This window comes from Lissotriton vulgaris, chromosome 11 (genome assembly GCF_964263255.1).
Source record: "Lissotriton vulgaris chromosome 11, aLisVul1.2, whole genome shotgun sequence".
NCBI lineage: Eukaryota > Metazoa > Chordata > Amphibia > Caudata > Salamandridae > Lissotriton > Lissotriton vulgaris.
In genome coordinates, this window is record NC_141699.1 from 259,205,553 (window position 1) to 259,218,898 (window position 13,346).

The 13,346-nt window shown below is 45.1% G+C and overlaps 1 protein-coding gene across 2 annotated transcripts in view; it reads left to right on the forward strand.

Annotated features, from left to right (window-relative positions):
* Nucleotides 1-322: 322 nt before the first annotated feature.
* PXMP2 (peroxisomal membrane protein 2) overlaps nt 323-13,346 on the forward strand; it is a 77,932-nt gene continuing 64,908 nt past the window's right edge. The window contains exons 1-2 of one of the 2 annotated variants that reach the window (XM_086943190.1): nt 323-514; nt 969-1,253. In XM_086943190.1, the coding sequence (XP_086799316.1) occupies nt 1,138-1,253 (116 nt within the window). In that variant the 5' untranslated portion in view covers nt 323-514; nt 969-1,137. The remainder of the gene's footprint in view (nt 515-968; nt 1,254-13,346) is intronic. The other variant, XM_086943191.1, reaches the window with a different exon arrangement.

A 13,346-nucleotide genomic window follows, 5' to 3' on the forward strand; every position in this document is an offset into this window, starting at 1 on the left:
AAAACTCACCAGCTATATGGTTGTTCTGAGAGTAAAGAATGTTAGTGGCTTTTGTGTATGCGTGTCATTGAAAGAGAAAAATAATTCCCATGAACAGTTTACGTCTAATTAGGTCAATTTTTGTTTCTGAAATTGAATCTTCGACCTCTTGTGGCCTGCCTTTTCAATTGAATTCTTATTCTAGTTAAATTGTACTCCTCCCACTCCAAGATGGCCGCTATGTTATTAAAGCAAAGGTAATTGCTTTTGCTTTCATGTCTCCTTTCCGTTCCAATCACAGTAGTGACAGACAAGTCTTCCAGGGAGGGTGGGTCTTTGTGTTTATGGGCGGTAGCTTCTGTTTTTGGCAGAAGTCCGTGCTTTCAGTGCAGAACTCTAGGCGTAGCGATCAGTTTTAATCTCAGCTGCTTTCACTCACACATGCTCAATCGCCTATGTTGTCTATGTCCCTGAATACAGCTCCAGAAGTGTCTGCTTGTCTCCAGTGCATGAGGATGTTTGCACGTGTTTGAAGGTGTGCCATATTAGTGGGTTGTTTGATAGAGATTTTGTGTTCAGTGTTTAGGGGTGTATCCAATATTTAACGTCGATCTCTTGGAGGTGTCTGTCTATTGCTAGGTGCGTGTCCAGACCCAGGGTCTGTCTGTCCGTCCGTGCATTGGTCTGCATTCCCTCCTGCGCCCGTGAATGTGTGCCTATGTCTTGTGTCTATGTTATACGTGTGTTCCCAATCCGCCCGAGTGTCTGCATCGACCTGCACTGTTTGTGTTTTATTTGGAAGTGTTTTACTTGAGATTTAGACTGATCCTTAGAACTGTGTGTCGATCCATGCATTGTATGATTATTTGTGTATTTTGTTTTTTGCAGTATACTTTCACATTCCATGGGTGTTCTTTATGTTATTGCAGTTTGTGACTCATCGCTGTGGGATTCTGCCTTTCACAACATGTGGTGTTCTGTTCCTGCAGGTGCACTATTTCTGTCTGCGTCATGCTAAGTTTGGCTCTGCTTACCTGATCCGAGGTTCGTTTAGGAAACTCACCTGCACTTTGTGAGCTTTATCGTTCCCTGGTGACACAGCGAGGTGGGAATTCTCTGACCCAGTCCCTATTTTGGAGACTTCCTCAGAGCTACGCGATGCCCCTGGTGTCTAAACCGATTCGGGATGGACCAGTCTCCTTCCCAGCACTACTTCTTCACCGTTATCTACTGCTGCTTAAGAGCCACCCTATCTCAACCAAGGCTACTACAAGGTAAGGGGCGGCAAATGGACCAGTCAGTGGGGCTTACAGTTCAGGTGGGAAATAACCAGCCTCTTGCCACGGAGTCTCCTGCCTCCTCTCATCATTACTCTTTCGGAAGGTTAGATTCATCATCCTAAATGTAGATCAGGGACCCAAACATTTTAGGGATTGATTATGTTATTCTGATTTGTTGCGCGCACTATCACCCCGTATGGCAGAAGTTTTCAAACTTTTTTGCTCAAAGCCCCCATTAAGCAAAATGTTTTGAGGTTGGGCCCCCCCCCCCAAAACTTTATGGCAAGGATTGGGGAAGCTGGAGGGACATGGCGGCGTGCAGGGGGAGGGGCTTATGAGATGATTTCAGGAATACTTTTGCTATAGCTTATAAACCGCACTAAATATGAAAACAGCAAATGCATCAAGCAAAAACATGTATTATCCCCAAAAATCTTATCCCCATAATGGGTGTTTTGAGCACCTCACAATCTTTGACCCCCAATGCAACTACACCTGCTGTCCTGAGTAGCAGGCAATCGCCTCTGCATCTTTGACCTCTTCCCCACCATGGCCGACCATCACCTCGGTCCTAATGCTAGAAAGGAAAATAAGCTGCCATGCCCCTTTTTTAAAGGTAGACAGAATTGTGATGCAGTGGGCCCCAGTCCTACTTCACCTGCCTCTTTAATGATAACCAGCAGTGGCCACTCACACACCTGGCAACAGTACCAGCTTCACTACTGAATGACCCTTTAATGTCCCCTTCTGTAGGGCATCTCTCTGAAGAAACTGTCTCTGGCCAGTTTTTAACATAAAAATGAGTCCTCATACAGTTCTCCCTATTCTGGGCCTTCTCTTTGACAATATCTGTGAATCTCAGTCCTTTCCTCTTCTAGATCATTACTGTGAGGCCCTAGAGGTCGAGAAGATTAGGGCTCTGCATCTGAATGCAACCCTGCTGGCCTTCTAGCTGCCATCCCATGGACTCAGCTTTTACAAAAAAATGCCCCATGATGGTTAATGCTGACTTTGAGGAGTGAAGGGTGTTGTGGTTGTGTAGAAAGTTAAAGAAGAAAGCAAACTTCTTACCAGCCGTTAATGGATTGAGTCACTTAAAGCCAGGGCCACTGGAATTATCCGTTTCTGCAGCAGCAGCTTTTTCCACATAAATATGAGTTTACCACATTTGCTACATAATCCATAATCTGTAGATCCCAACAAAAAAATCTTGATTCTAGCTCAAATAGAACAAAAGTTACTCAAAGTGTTCCGGAGCAGTAGAAGCCGCTTTGCAAAGATTGACTTGTAATCTTGTAGTTGCTTACTGCTGTATTAGGGTGGTAAACTGGATCTAATGAGGTGAAATATTTCCCCTGACAGCATTACCATAAGTTGAAATGACAAAAAAATGAAGTAATGCTAACCACAAAATGTGGCCCATTGTGCCGCATAATTTACCTTTTCTCGCTGCATAATTTAGTCAACCCTGCAGCATAATGTGGTCCTCTCCTGCTGAATTATTCAAGCAGCTCTGCTTAAAGATTCATGGTGGCAAAGATGTATTCTTTTTGAGATATAATACAGGAGTGTTATCAGCTGAGATCTGGAATAGTGGAGAGACAAAAATGTCTGCATTAGATACAGGTTTATTACTTATGACTAAACAGTACATTTTGGAAGAACTTGTTTTATCTCAATCATTGCATCATTTTGCTGCAGCAGCAACCTAGTTTAGACTATGTAAATACTATTCTAAAATAATGACTTGCATATATATTCACAATGCTTTCTGCCACAGGCTGGGTCCTCCTAGCACTATAAACAGGGCCACTGGAATTATGCGGCAGGAGAAGGCTAAATTATGCAGCAGGGTTCACTAAATTATGCAGCAACATTTTATCATGGTGCATAATGCTGCATATTGTGTGATAGCATTACTGTATTATTTTTCAATTTTTACACTTTCCTGGCATAATTACCACTTTAACTCTCACATTTAGAAATAAGAAACAGAAAGGTGACCAGTCAACCTCTAGAAAGGGCCTTCCGCCTCAAGGTAACGTGTTGCTGCATTTTTAGTAACTTTTGAACCGCTTAAGTTAGAAACAAGTTTTTTGTTGTTAAAATCTGCAAATAATGCATCAGATGATGGATTATGTGGCAAATGCGGAAAATACATAACTATGTGAAAAATGGTAGTTGCTAACTGAGGTTTCATAACATAAAAGAGTGCATTTATCACCTGTTAGTTTAACTTGTATTTATTTTTCAATTATGCTGTTTTGCATTATTTTATACACACCTAAATGACTGGGAAAACACAAAACTCTTGGGCTTTTTATTTTTGTTAGAGACTTCTTTGACCCTGCCAGCACACTCACTGATCCCCCGCCCCCACTGCTCTCCGATAGCAGTTCTCAGTTAAACTTCAAGGGCTCTGAGTCAATGAAGATAGCCTGGAAATGCAGCAAATAAACATTGCCGTACTTCCAGGCCATCTTCATTTACATGTACTTGCAGAGGGATTTGCGCCCCGCTGGGAACCCATCCACGCTCCCCACAGTTTGAAGACCTCTGCCGTAGGGTATCCTGACTCTGAGCAGTTGTGAGCCTAGCTATACCCAAGTTTGTAGTTGACAAGCCAGGTCTTCAGCTCCTTGCAGAATTCAAGAATTGAGGAGGAGGTTTTTCTGTGTAGTGATAGGTTGTTCCATCCTTTAGGAGCGATGGAGGAGAAAGCTTACCCATCGGATCTGGTTTTCCATTTGCATGAGATGTGCACAAGTAGGAGTCTGGATGAGCAGAGGTGTTTGGAAGGTTTGTGAAAGCAGATGCAATTGTTGAAGTATGGTGGACCAGTGGTACGTAACGCCTTTAAAGCATGGGTGCAGAGTTTGATTTGTGCTAGTTTGAGTATGGGGGAGCTAGTGGAGCTCCTTCAGGTGTGGTGTAATGTGAGTTCAGAGTGGGAGGTTGGGAGAGATTCTAGCTGTCGAGTTCTGAATGATCCCGGCATAAAGGGTGTCTTCATATTCCGGTTTGCTTGTGACCATGGCGTGCATGACAGTTTTCCAGGTGCTCATGCGGAGATATAGTATAGATGCTAGAGGTGGTGATGGTGTTGATTTTGGCAGTCATATCAAGTTTGCAGTTTATGGCGATCCCAAGGTTCTTGGCGTGGGTGGTGCAGGTGGGTGTCAGTCCTAGTCTTTGGGCACCAAGTGTAATCTCAGTTGATCTTCATTGAGTGGGAAATTTCAGTCATTGGACTTGACATTGGTACTTGGCATTTTATCAGTGAGGGAGAGTGAGTTATTTGTTGGTGTAGGAGAGGAGTTAAATATAGTGAGAGTGGAGGATGCTGGCTAGAGGGATCATGTATGCGTTGAAGAGGGGTGAGCTTATGGAGGATCCTTGCAGAACTCCACAAATTAGGTTTCGGGCATCCAAGATGTAAAGTGTAAGGCCGACTGACTCGGTCCTTCCAGTCAGGATTGAGTAAATCCATTGGAGTGCATGTACTTAGATTCTGAGGTTGAGTATACTTTGGATGGGGTGGGAGACTGTGTCAAACTGTGCAGATAAGTCTAGGAGCATGAGGGGTGCTGTCTCTCCTCTATCTGGAATCATGCAGATGTTATCTGTGGTGGAGACGAGGGCAGTTTCTATGCTGTTGTTGGGTCTGAAACTAGACTGAGTGGTGTCGAGGACTTTGAGGTCGTTGAGGTATTCATTGAGACATTTGTTGATGATTTTCTCTAGGGCATTGGCTGGGAATGGTAGCAGGGCGATCAGCCTGTAGTTGGCGAGTGTTGAAGGGACAACCAAGGATTTCTTCAGCAATGGGAGGACAGTCTCGTGTTTCCAAGCATCTAAGAAGGTTACGGAAGAGGTGAGGCATTCAGAATAGGTGCAAGCATAGCGCTGTTGGGGTGCAGTTGGTGTGGTGGGGGGCCATTGGGGCCCCTGAGTGGATGGACTTTCTGGTGGCGCAATTTTACATGGGTGGAAGATGGACCCAGTAGTTAGCGTTGGTTCTTTGTTTAAGATCAGGAGGCGTTTGGCTAGGTCTATCAATTCTGGTTGCGGGTTGAAGTTGCTGTAAATGGTGTTGATTTTGTTCCAGACGAACTAAGAGAGACTGTTGACAAAGTCCTGCGAGGTGCTGATTTAGTTGGAGGCAGCCACAGGTGAGGTTAAATCCTTCACAATGGGCAAAATGTCTTTGCTTCCATTATAGTTGACTTCTATGCAGTCCACCAGAGCAGTGCTTTTGGTGGTCTGGATCATTTGGTGGTAGCGTGTTGTGGTGGATTTGAATGTGATCCTTTCCATATTATCTTGGCTCATTCTCCATTTGCTCCCAGTTGTTTGCAGTTGTGTTTCATCAGTTTTAGTTTCTCGTGTACCAACTGGCCTGGGGTCTAGATTCTGTTATGTTGCCTTGTTTGAAGGGGATCAGGGAGACAGCACAGGAGGTAGTCGAAATGTTGAAATTTTTCATGGCATTGGTGAGGCTGTTGCTGTGTTTGAGTTGGTGGGTGTTGAGAGGGGTATTCCAGTTTCAGAGGGCTGGTTTGGTGGTGGTTTGTGTGTGCTGGACCAGGACGAAGATGCTGGACTTGACAATGCTGTGCTTTGTTCAGGAGACTGGTGTGGACTCCTCTACTCTGATGATGTTGAACAGCTTCCATTCTGTGCAAGAAAACATGCTTCACCCTCCTCCATAAAACTTAGACCCTTTACTGAACTATACTTATCCTTAGCAACGGTTTCTTTATTTTCCCTCATCAATTTTACTCCCCCACCTTGGCCAATTGCTTATTCCAATGGTTCACAGTACCAACTGCCCACCACAGGTACAGGGATCATCCTTGGCTGACATTAGATGTAAGAATATCTTGACTGGCAATTATATGATCACCAATCTGGTATAAAAAACAAACGCCTTCTCACTCTTCTACCAGCTATCAAGGACAACATATGTCAACAGATCACATCCAGGCTGACTGAACCAAATATTTATATAATTTAAGCATAAACCGGGCTGAAATGTATTCCATTTCCTAAGTCTTTAAAGGAGTCATCGCAGTCTGACCCTCGCACTAGTCTCTCTTCGTTTTTCCTCATGGTAATACCATTGTGATATCTGCCTTAATTAATTCCATCACAGAACTAGATTAACCTAATAAGTCTACACCTTGCCAAAAAAGGTTGTGGAGGCTACAACAGATACACCATGACATTCTGGTCATCAGGCAAGACCGCACTAACCAATAACCACAAGTGTAAGTGTGAAAAAAGACTCTTTAATTAGAAATGTGCATCACAGTAACACAAATCCTGGCCCGGTGATTTATGGATCAAATCATGCCTCACTCAACAAAAAAATACCAGTCCAATACCCCCAGCACCTAAACATCCCATACACTTGCTCTTACTTCTGCACAACACGTTGTTTTTGCAGAGTTTTATAGAGCGCAAACTTGACCCGAATCAGGTATCAGAGCGCTTTACATAGCATCAGTTACGTTAAATGAGGACACACATTCATTTTGGTTAGGCATGGGAAGATTAAGTGATTTCCCCTGAATCACCGAAGGTTCTTCATCATTGCCGAGACTCGAACCCAGTTTCCCAGATTCGCGGTCGACACCCCTAGCTGTTAGGCCAACTCCTCTCCCTTAGTAATTCTCATTACTACTATGCTGCTCTATCTGTGCCGCCTCCCTTGCTTCTGCCCATTCCTCTAATTTGTATTAGCTCTGTCTGAAGCACCTCCTTCTCTCTTCACACTCCCCTAATCACCTTGAGTTGGTCCCTTCAACAAACCTGTCACCAGATCTACACCTGCACACTAGAGACATCAATACATGACAAAAGCCCTAGACACCTATTCCCCCAAAACCTTGCTCATCTTATAAATAAACCCCCTTCTTTACAAAAATTCCAACTCTTACTAGGCCACTTCAACCATTTTGCCCTTTTTCCTCAGTGGTTGGGAGGCACTTACTGACAAAAAGGATCATCTAAAACTAACACGTCACCCAAAAACCCCTGCTGACTCCGCTCCCTTGGGTAGAATTGCCAGTGGCCCCCTGCTTTGGCCAGGACTGCACTACTTGCCTGAGTCACCCCTGGGATGTTGCCTAATCGTAACTCCCCATGGCTCCATATCATGCAAGATGGTGCTAACAAATAGCCACAACACGTGTGAGTGTGAAAAATACTGGTATAACGAGACGGGTATGCATCATAATAACCTAAATTCTGATCCAACGCAGTACAGAATAAATCATGCAGAGATAGCATTCTGGCCTCTGCCTTTGCCCTTGTCCTAAAAGAATGGAACCAAAAGTCCCCTTCTGGCAATCTCAGCCCATTCAACACTCTTCTCAAAAGTCTTAGCAACTGAAACACTCCTAATGCCGACCCAATTCTGCCCCTTCACCTCTATCCACTGCGTCCCCTGCCTAACGCCACTTCCACTCCTACCACCTAATGGCTCCGATACCCTAAAAGCCCCCAAATAATAACCACATCATTGCCAATACAAACAACCTTTCTTCTTGTCTTTTAAAATATACTGTGCCTAGCTCTTCGCTCAGGGTCCAATGTAATGTTATGTTAATTTTGACTTGTAGAGTGCTTAATACTGGAAGGTCTCTAAGCACTTCAAGAAGATCAACTTCAGTTCCAGGGAGAGTGTTATACAGTTAGACCCAAGCTTCTGTAAAAATAATGTTTTTCATTTTTTTTCAGAAAGGGACAAGGGGGGCTTTCTGTACAGAGCTTGCTAGGCAGCCTGTTCCAGATTGTGGGTAGGAGGACGGAAAAGGCTCAGCCACCTTTGGTGGTGTCGTTTAAACGTGGGCATTTTAAAAGGCACTCCGTGGAGGACCTTATGGAGCGGCCTGGGACGTAATTCTCTAGTCGTTTGATGTAGATGGATGCCAGACCATGAAGCGCCTTGTGAGCAATGCAGAGGCCCTTAAATTTGGCCCTCTGTTTTATGGGCAGCCAGTGGAGTCGTTGCAGAAGGGGTGATGCCGGCGTACGCCTGGATAGTTTGAAAATTAGCCTGGCGGTGTCGTTCATCACTATCTGTAGTTTGCCCACTAGTGAGTCTGGCAATCCAGTGTAGAGCGAGTTACCATAGTCTAGGTGAGCCAAGATCATAGCAGCTACAACTGTTCTCATGGTTGAAAAGGAGAGAATAGGGGAGAGTCTCTTAAAAAGCCTGGGTAGGCCCACGCAAGTTCCAAACACAGTGGAAACTTGATTGGCCAGTTAAAGCTTAGCATCCACTTTAATTCCCAAACTTATAACTACTAGAACAGGGGCTGGAGCATCACCCAGCTCATGAGGCCAGTAGAGGGAATTCCAAGGTTCACGGCCAAGACCTCAATTTTGTCTGGATTAATCTTGAGTGAATTGTCCGTCGTCCAGTTGACCGTAAATGGCAAAGTAATCGACAAGCAGAGCGGGCTGACCACCCGGGTAGCCCTGCGCACTGCCACTTCTACTGCTTTCCCCTTCCATTCAATCACATTCACACTCCCCACACCTCTGCCCTCTCTGAACTGCCCAAACCTGCCCCACCTCCTCCTTGCCCATACTATCTTCCAGAGCAAATCATCACTCTTTTCATTTTGCACTGCAAACATGCCAGCACTGCAGCAGCCACTCTGCCTACCAACCTCCTACTGGACCTAATTCTCCTGGGAACCCAAGCTTGCTCTAACACCCTGGGAACTATCAAATCTTCCTTCCCCCTATTCTATTAGGGCCAACAGTGTCTTGATCTATCAGTACTCTACTCCCCTAGCCTCTAAAATTATAACCACTGGCCTCACTGAACTACCTCACAAACCAGCTGCTGAAAAATCCACCCCCCTACGACTAATGTGAATAACATGCTGGCACCAATCTAGAGCCAGCACACAACCGTCAATCATCTGCTGACTTGTCTCCTGGCGACCCCTGCAATTGACCACTTGCTGCATCTTGGACCTCAGCACACCACCCGCCTGAGTCACCCCCTGGGAGGGGGTGGTGGGACTTAGCACACCACCCGCCTTTACAGACTTGATTCCACCTCATCCCTTTTTCTTCCACTACCATACATTCCCTGCACTCTTAACTCACTCTTGCAGGTTCTATTTTCTCCATTTGTGACCACTGTTTTACCGTTTTAATCTTGTTTCTCCTTTTTCCATTTTCTGCCTTTCTCTGGGTCAGTATCTGATTATGACAATAAATGCTGGTCCCCAAAAATGAGTGTCAGTGGGCCCCATCCTGTAGCCACCAGCTCAAATTAAGCACTTCTTACTGTTCCATTAAACAAGTGTTGGAAAAGAAAAGTCCAGCGCATGGTAATGGACGTGCATCCCTGCACTGAGTGCCCCAAACGCAGTGATATGTGGATTCCTGGTAACAATGTTTCACCATGGACGAACACAGATCATGCATGTGCTCCATGAACTATCCTGTCTCACGGATTGCACTTTTGCTTAGACCAGGAAGGGTGCCCAAAGTGCTACCCCTAGGTGGTAGAAGGCTACTGCTTTCACCTGAAGTTAAGCACCTCGAACACCGTGGTGTCAGCCTATCATGTTTTCATTATTAGTGATAAGTATAATGAACAGCCCTTTTTAGCTGCACCACTGGAGTAGAGCCTTCTGACCACTTGTGTAAAGTTCTGCTGCTGTGTGCTTAATTCAGCATTGGTCTGCAGTGGGTTCTGTTCAGTGCTAGTAAGCATGTATGGTTGCGTGTACACGCAGAGATGTATGTGTGCGTTGGAAGTGTTAATTTACATGCCAGTATGTAGTGCGAGTGTACTTGTGGGAAATATATTTGCGTGTGAAGGGGTACAGCACATGCCAGTCAGCGAGCATGGTTGCCTGTCTGCATAGGGATGTATGTATGCCTGTGAAGCAGTAGAGTATATGAGAGTCAGTATGCATAGGTACGTGCTGAGATGTATCTGTGCCTGTGAAGTAGTGTTGTGCAAGAGAGCTTGTAGGCATATAATTGCGTCCCCGCACACAGATGTATGTGTTCCTGGAAAGGTAACATTTATAGAAGTCTCTGGGCTCCATTTTGGGGAACAAGAACCTTTAGGGGGGATTGTGGAGGTAGAGAAGCCTACTGAGAACAACCATGAATGGCTGCATTCTTGAGAGCTGTATTGGACCCACACTGGAGGAAGTAAGAGCCAGGCTCTTCGTGGCGCACTTCAAAATGGATCTTTATTCCGAGAGAGAGAGATGTCACTGGTCAAAGGGGCCTCCCTACATCTCCAGGAAAGAGATGTGCTGACCAGGGAATCATAAAGAGCTGGGCTAGGGGCTTGGTAACCTTTTAATACATATAACACTGAGACTTGCATCCAAATGTGATCCTCTAGTTACTCCCATGGCCTGTGTTTGGGGCTTAGACACTCCTGCTGTGACAAAGTACTGTCTGGAGGAAAATCCCAAAAGAGGAATCTGCATTTTAAAATGGGCAAACACAAACTTCAAAGACCTAAACACTAAATCGGATTTGGGTCTGGAAATGGATTAGAAAAAGTGGAGCTTGAAACTCCCAAATTGACAAACTGAAGCTCTATATCAGCATGAAGAACCTCCGCACAAGTTCTGCCTGCTTGGACAAGGACTGTGGACTAAGGGTCTGCCAGTCTCCCTGCTGGGTGACGGGATATCATCTAGGAGAATCAAGACCATTTTCACTGGAGCTTGAAGCTCCAGCTACTGCCGCACCCAAGACCAGAGGAAGACCAGAGGAAACTGTTAGGAGCAATGATTGCCTGGAGGGATCAAGGTCCAATGGGAATCCTGTCGAGTGCATCCCTGAAGCAGAATGAGAGATTATGGTCCACGACAGGACGGCCGCACCGATAGGACATTTGCCCGTGTGCCTTGTTCAGGACCCTCATATGCCAGGTGACGGCTGTGGTGATGATTAAGGGCAATCTTCCTGGGGCTGTGCTTTGGAGATTGGACTCTCATCCTCTTCATCGCGGTGACCCAAAGAGGGATGCTGCCTTAGCTGTGGTTCGTGGTCCCAGTATTCCATGAGAGGGTTGCAGTGAATTTTGGGGGTGGTTGCTCTGATGCAGTGCTGTGGTCAAGAAGAGAGGACCGTTTCCCAGGATGCAAGTGGGAGCAGCAGAGAAAGTGAAGGCTGCTTCCCTAGAGCTCTGTGCCACCAGGAGTTTGAAGCTGCGACTGCGTTATCGCAACTGGTGGAGCACCCCAGATCTACCATTGGAGACAATCTTCAGGCAACAGAATCCGAGGGACACAGTCCACACCAACTTGATTGTGTCAGAGAGTGATTTTACTGAATTACTCGGCTTAACCAAACACAAATAAAACTCTAGCTGATAAGCAGACTTTCAGATTTTACTAGCAGAATTAGAAGTGAAGCCTTCGCCACCACATGGAAAGTCGCATGTAATGTTAACTGCTATTTTTTGTGGTTTCGAGGCAAGTTTGCAAGAGTTTGCGGTCTGGCTGTGACATCAATTGATGATTCCGTTGCAGAGGGCAGCGGGCAAGGTATAAGTGGTGTGCTCGACGTTAGTTCAGGAGGTTGGATTCATGAGCTTCATCCAAATACGTTGAATGTAATTTTATTTTATGTGGCTTTGATGAAATCCTGGCAGGGATCTTCTAGTCCTCCTAGGTATACGAGTTGGTTGTCTGACAAACCGATCTCCCTATTTTAGCATAATTAACACATGACAACTGAAAAAAGATATGTTAGAAGAATTTTTCACACTGAAATGTTATTGCAATCCAGATGTCTAAAACAGAACTTTGCACTTTCCAGAGCTTACGCAACTTCAGAGTGGAACTGAAGAGCACATGTAGGCAAACCATAGAGAGACAACACATTAACTAAGAGAAAGTCCACAAACTGCTTGATTTCAGACAGGTGCGCGGGGTTGGAGAGTTAAAATACCCTGAAGACACAGTGTTTCAATAGGATTATTTTTATCAATTTTTTTTCCTTAGTAAAGTATCCGTCTGTATAAGGAGATTTCCATATGTCTTAGTCATTGTCATGGGAAAAACTCCAGTTAAAGTCTAATGCATTGTTCTGCTTCAAACAGAACGCACATCATAACTGGGATCACCCAAGTGCAGCCTGCGGGCCGACACTGCATCCAACTCGCTGCCAGGGCCCTGTCTCCCTTGCGCCCCCTGGACACGGCCTTTGGATCTCGCCATATCGGACTATTTTTTTTTTCTCAGCTTCACTCTTTCTCTTTATTTCTTTTCCGCATTCCACACTCTTTCCATTTTTTACACCATTTCAGAAAGTTTAGTATCATATCGAGTTTACTTTTTTTGTTTACAAAAAGGCAGCCCTATCTAGTACAACCAAAGCAGTTCATCTGATTATTTGGACTTGTAAATTACAGGTTCTGTTTGAAGTTTTATTTCCAGGTTTATTACACTCGGTTTATATATCTCTGGTTAGTCCCCCCATCCCCACTCCTACTGAAAGTTGCCATGGAGTTGGATGCTTCGCGTGGTGTCTCTCCCATTGCTTTGGATTTTTTTTTTTTTGCCACAACAATGTGTGATTATCAAAAAAGTCTACAGAGACCTTCTCCTGGCAATATAATGTGATAGACAAAAGTCCCGAATCAATTAATCGCGACTTTAAATAGCAGAGCTATACAAAAGTGTTAACCCTTTCAAGTCCACCTGGAACATTTTTTAAACACTAATATATCCAAATTCGACTGAACACATTTGCACCAGATCAACAAAAAGAGTTCTGATTTAATGCCAAGTTTAGCATACATCTATTTAACAGTTTTTAGGTCTCGCGACCTATCGATGCGCGCAAGCGCATCGAGCGTAGCGAGAATTCATGTCGGCGAAAACATCTTCAAACCAAAGGGCTTTCAGCCCCGCGGTTTTCATGCAGTGCCCGTGTACATGCACGCGCATCGCATCCAAGCCCAGCCCAGTCCTCCCCTAGCAGCACTCCTCCCACGCCAGCAACTCCCCCCTCCCACACCAGCACCTCCCCTCTCTCGCATTCGCGCCATCCGGCTTCTCCTCCCCTAGCAGCACTCCT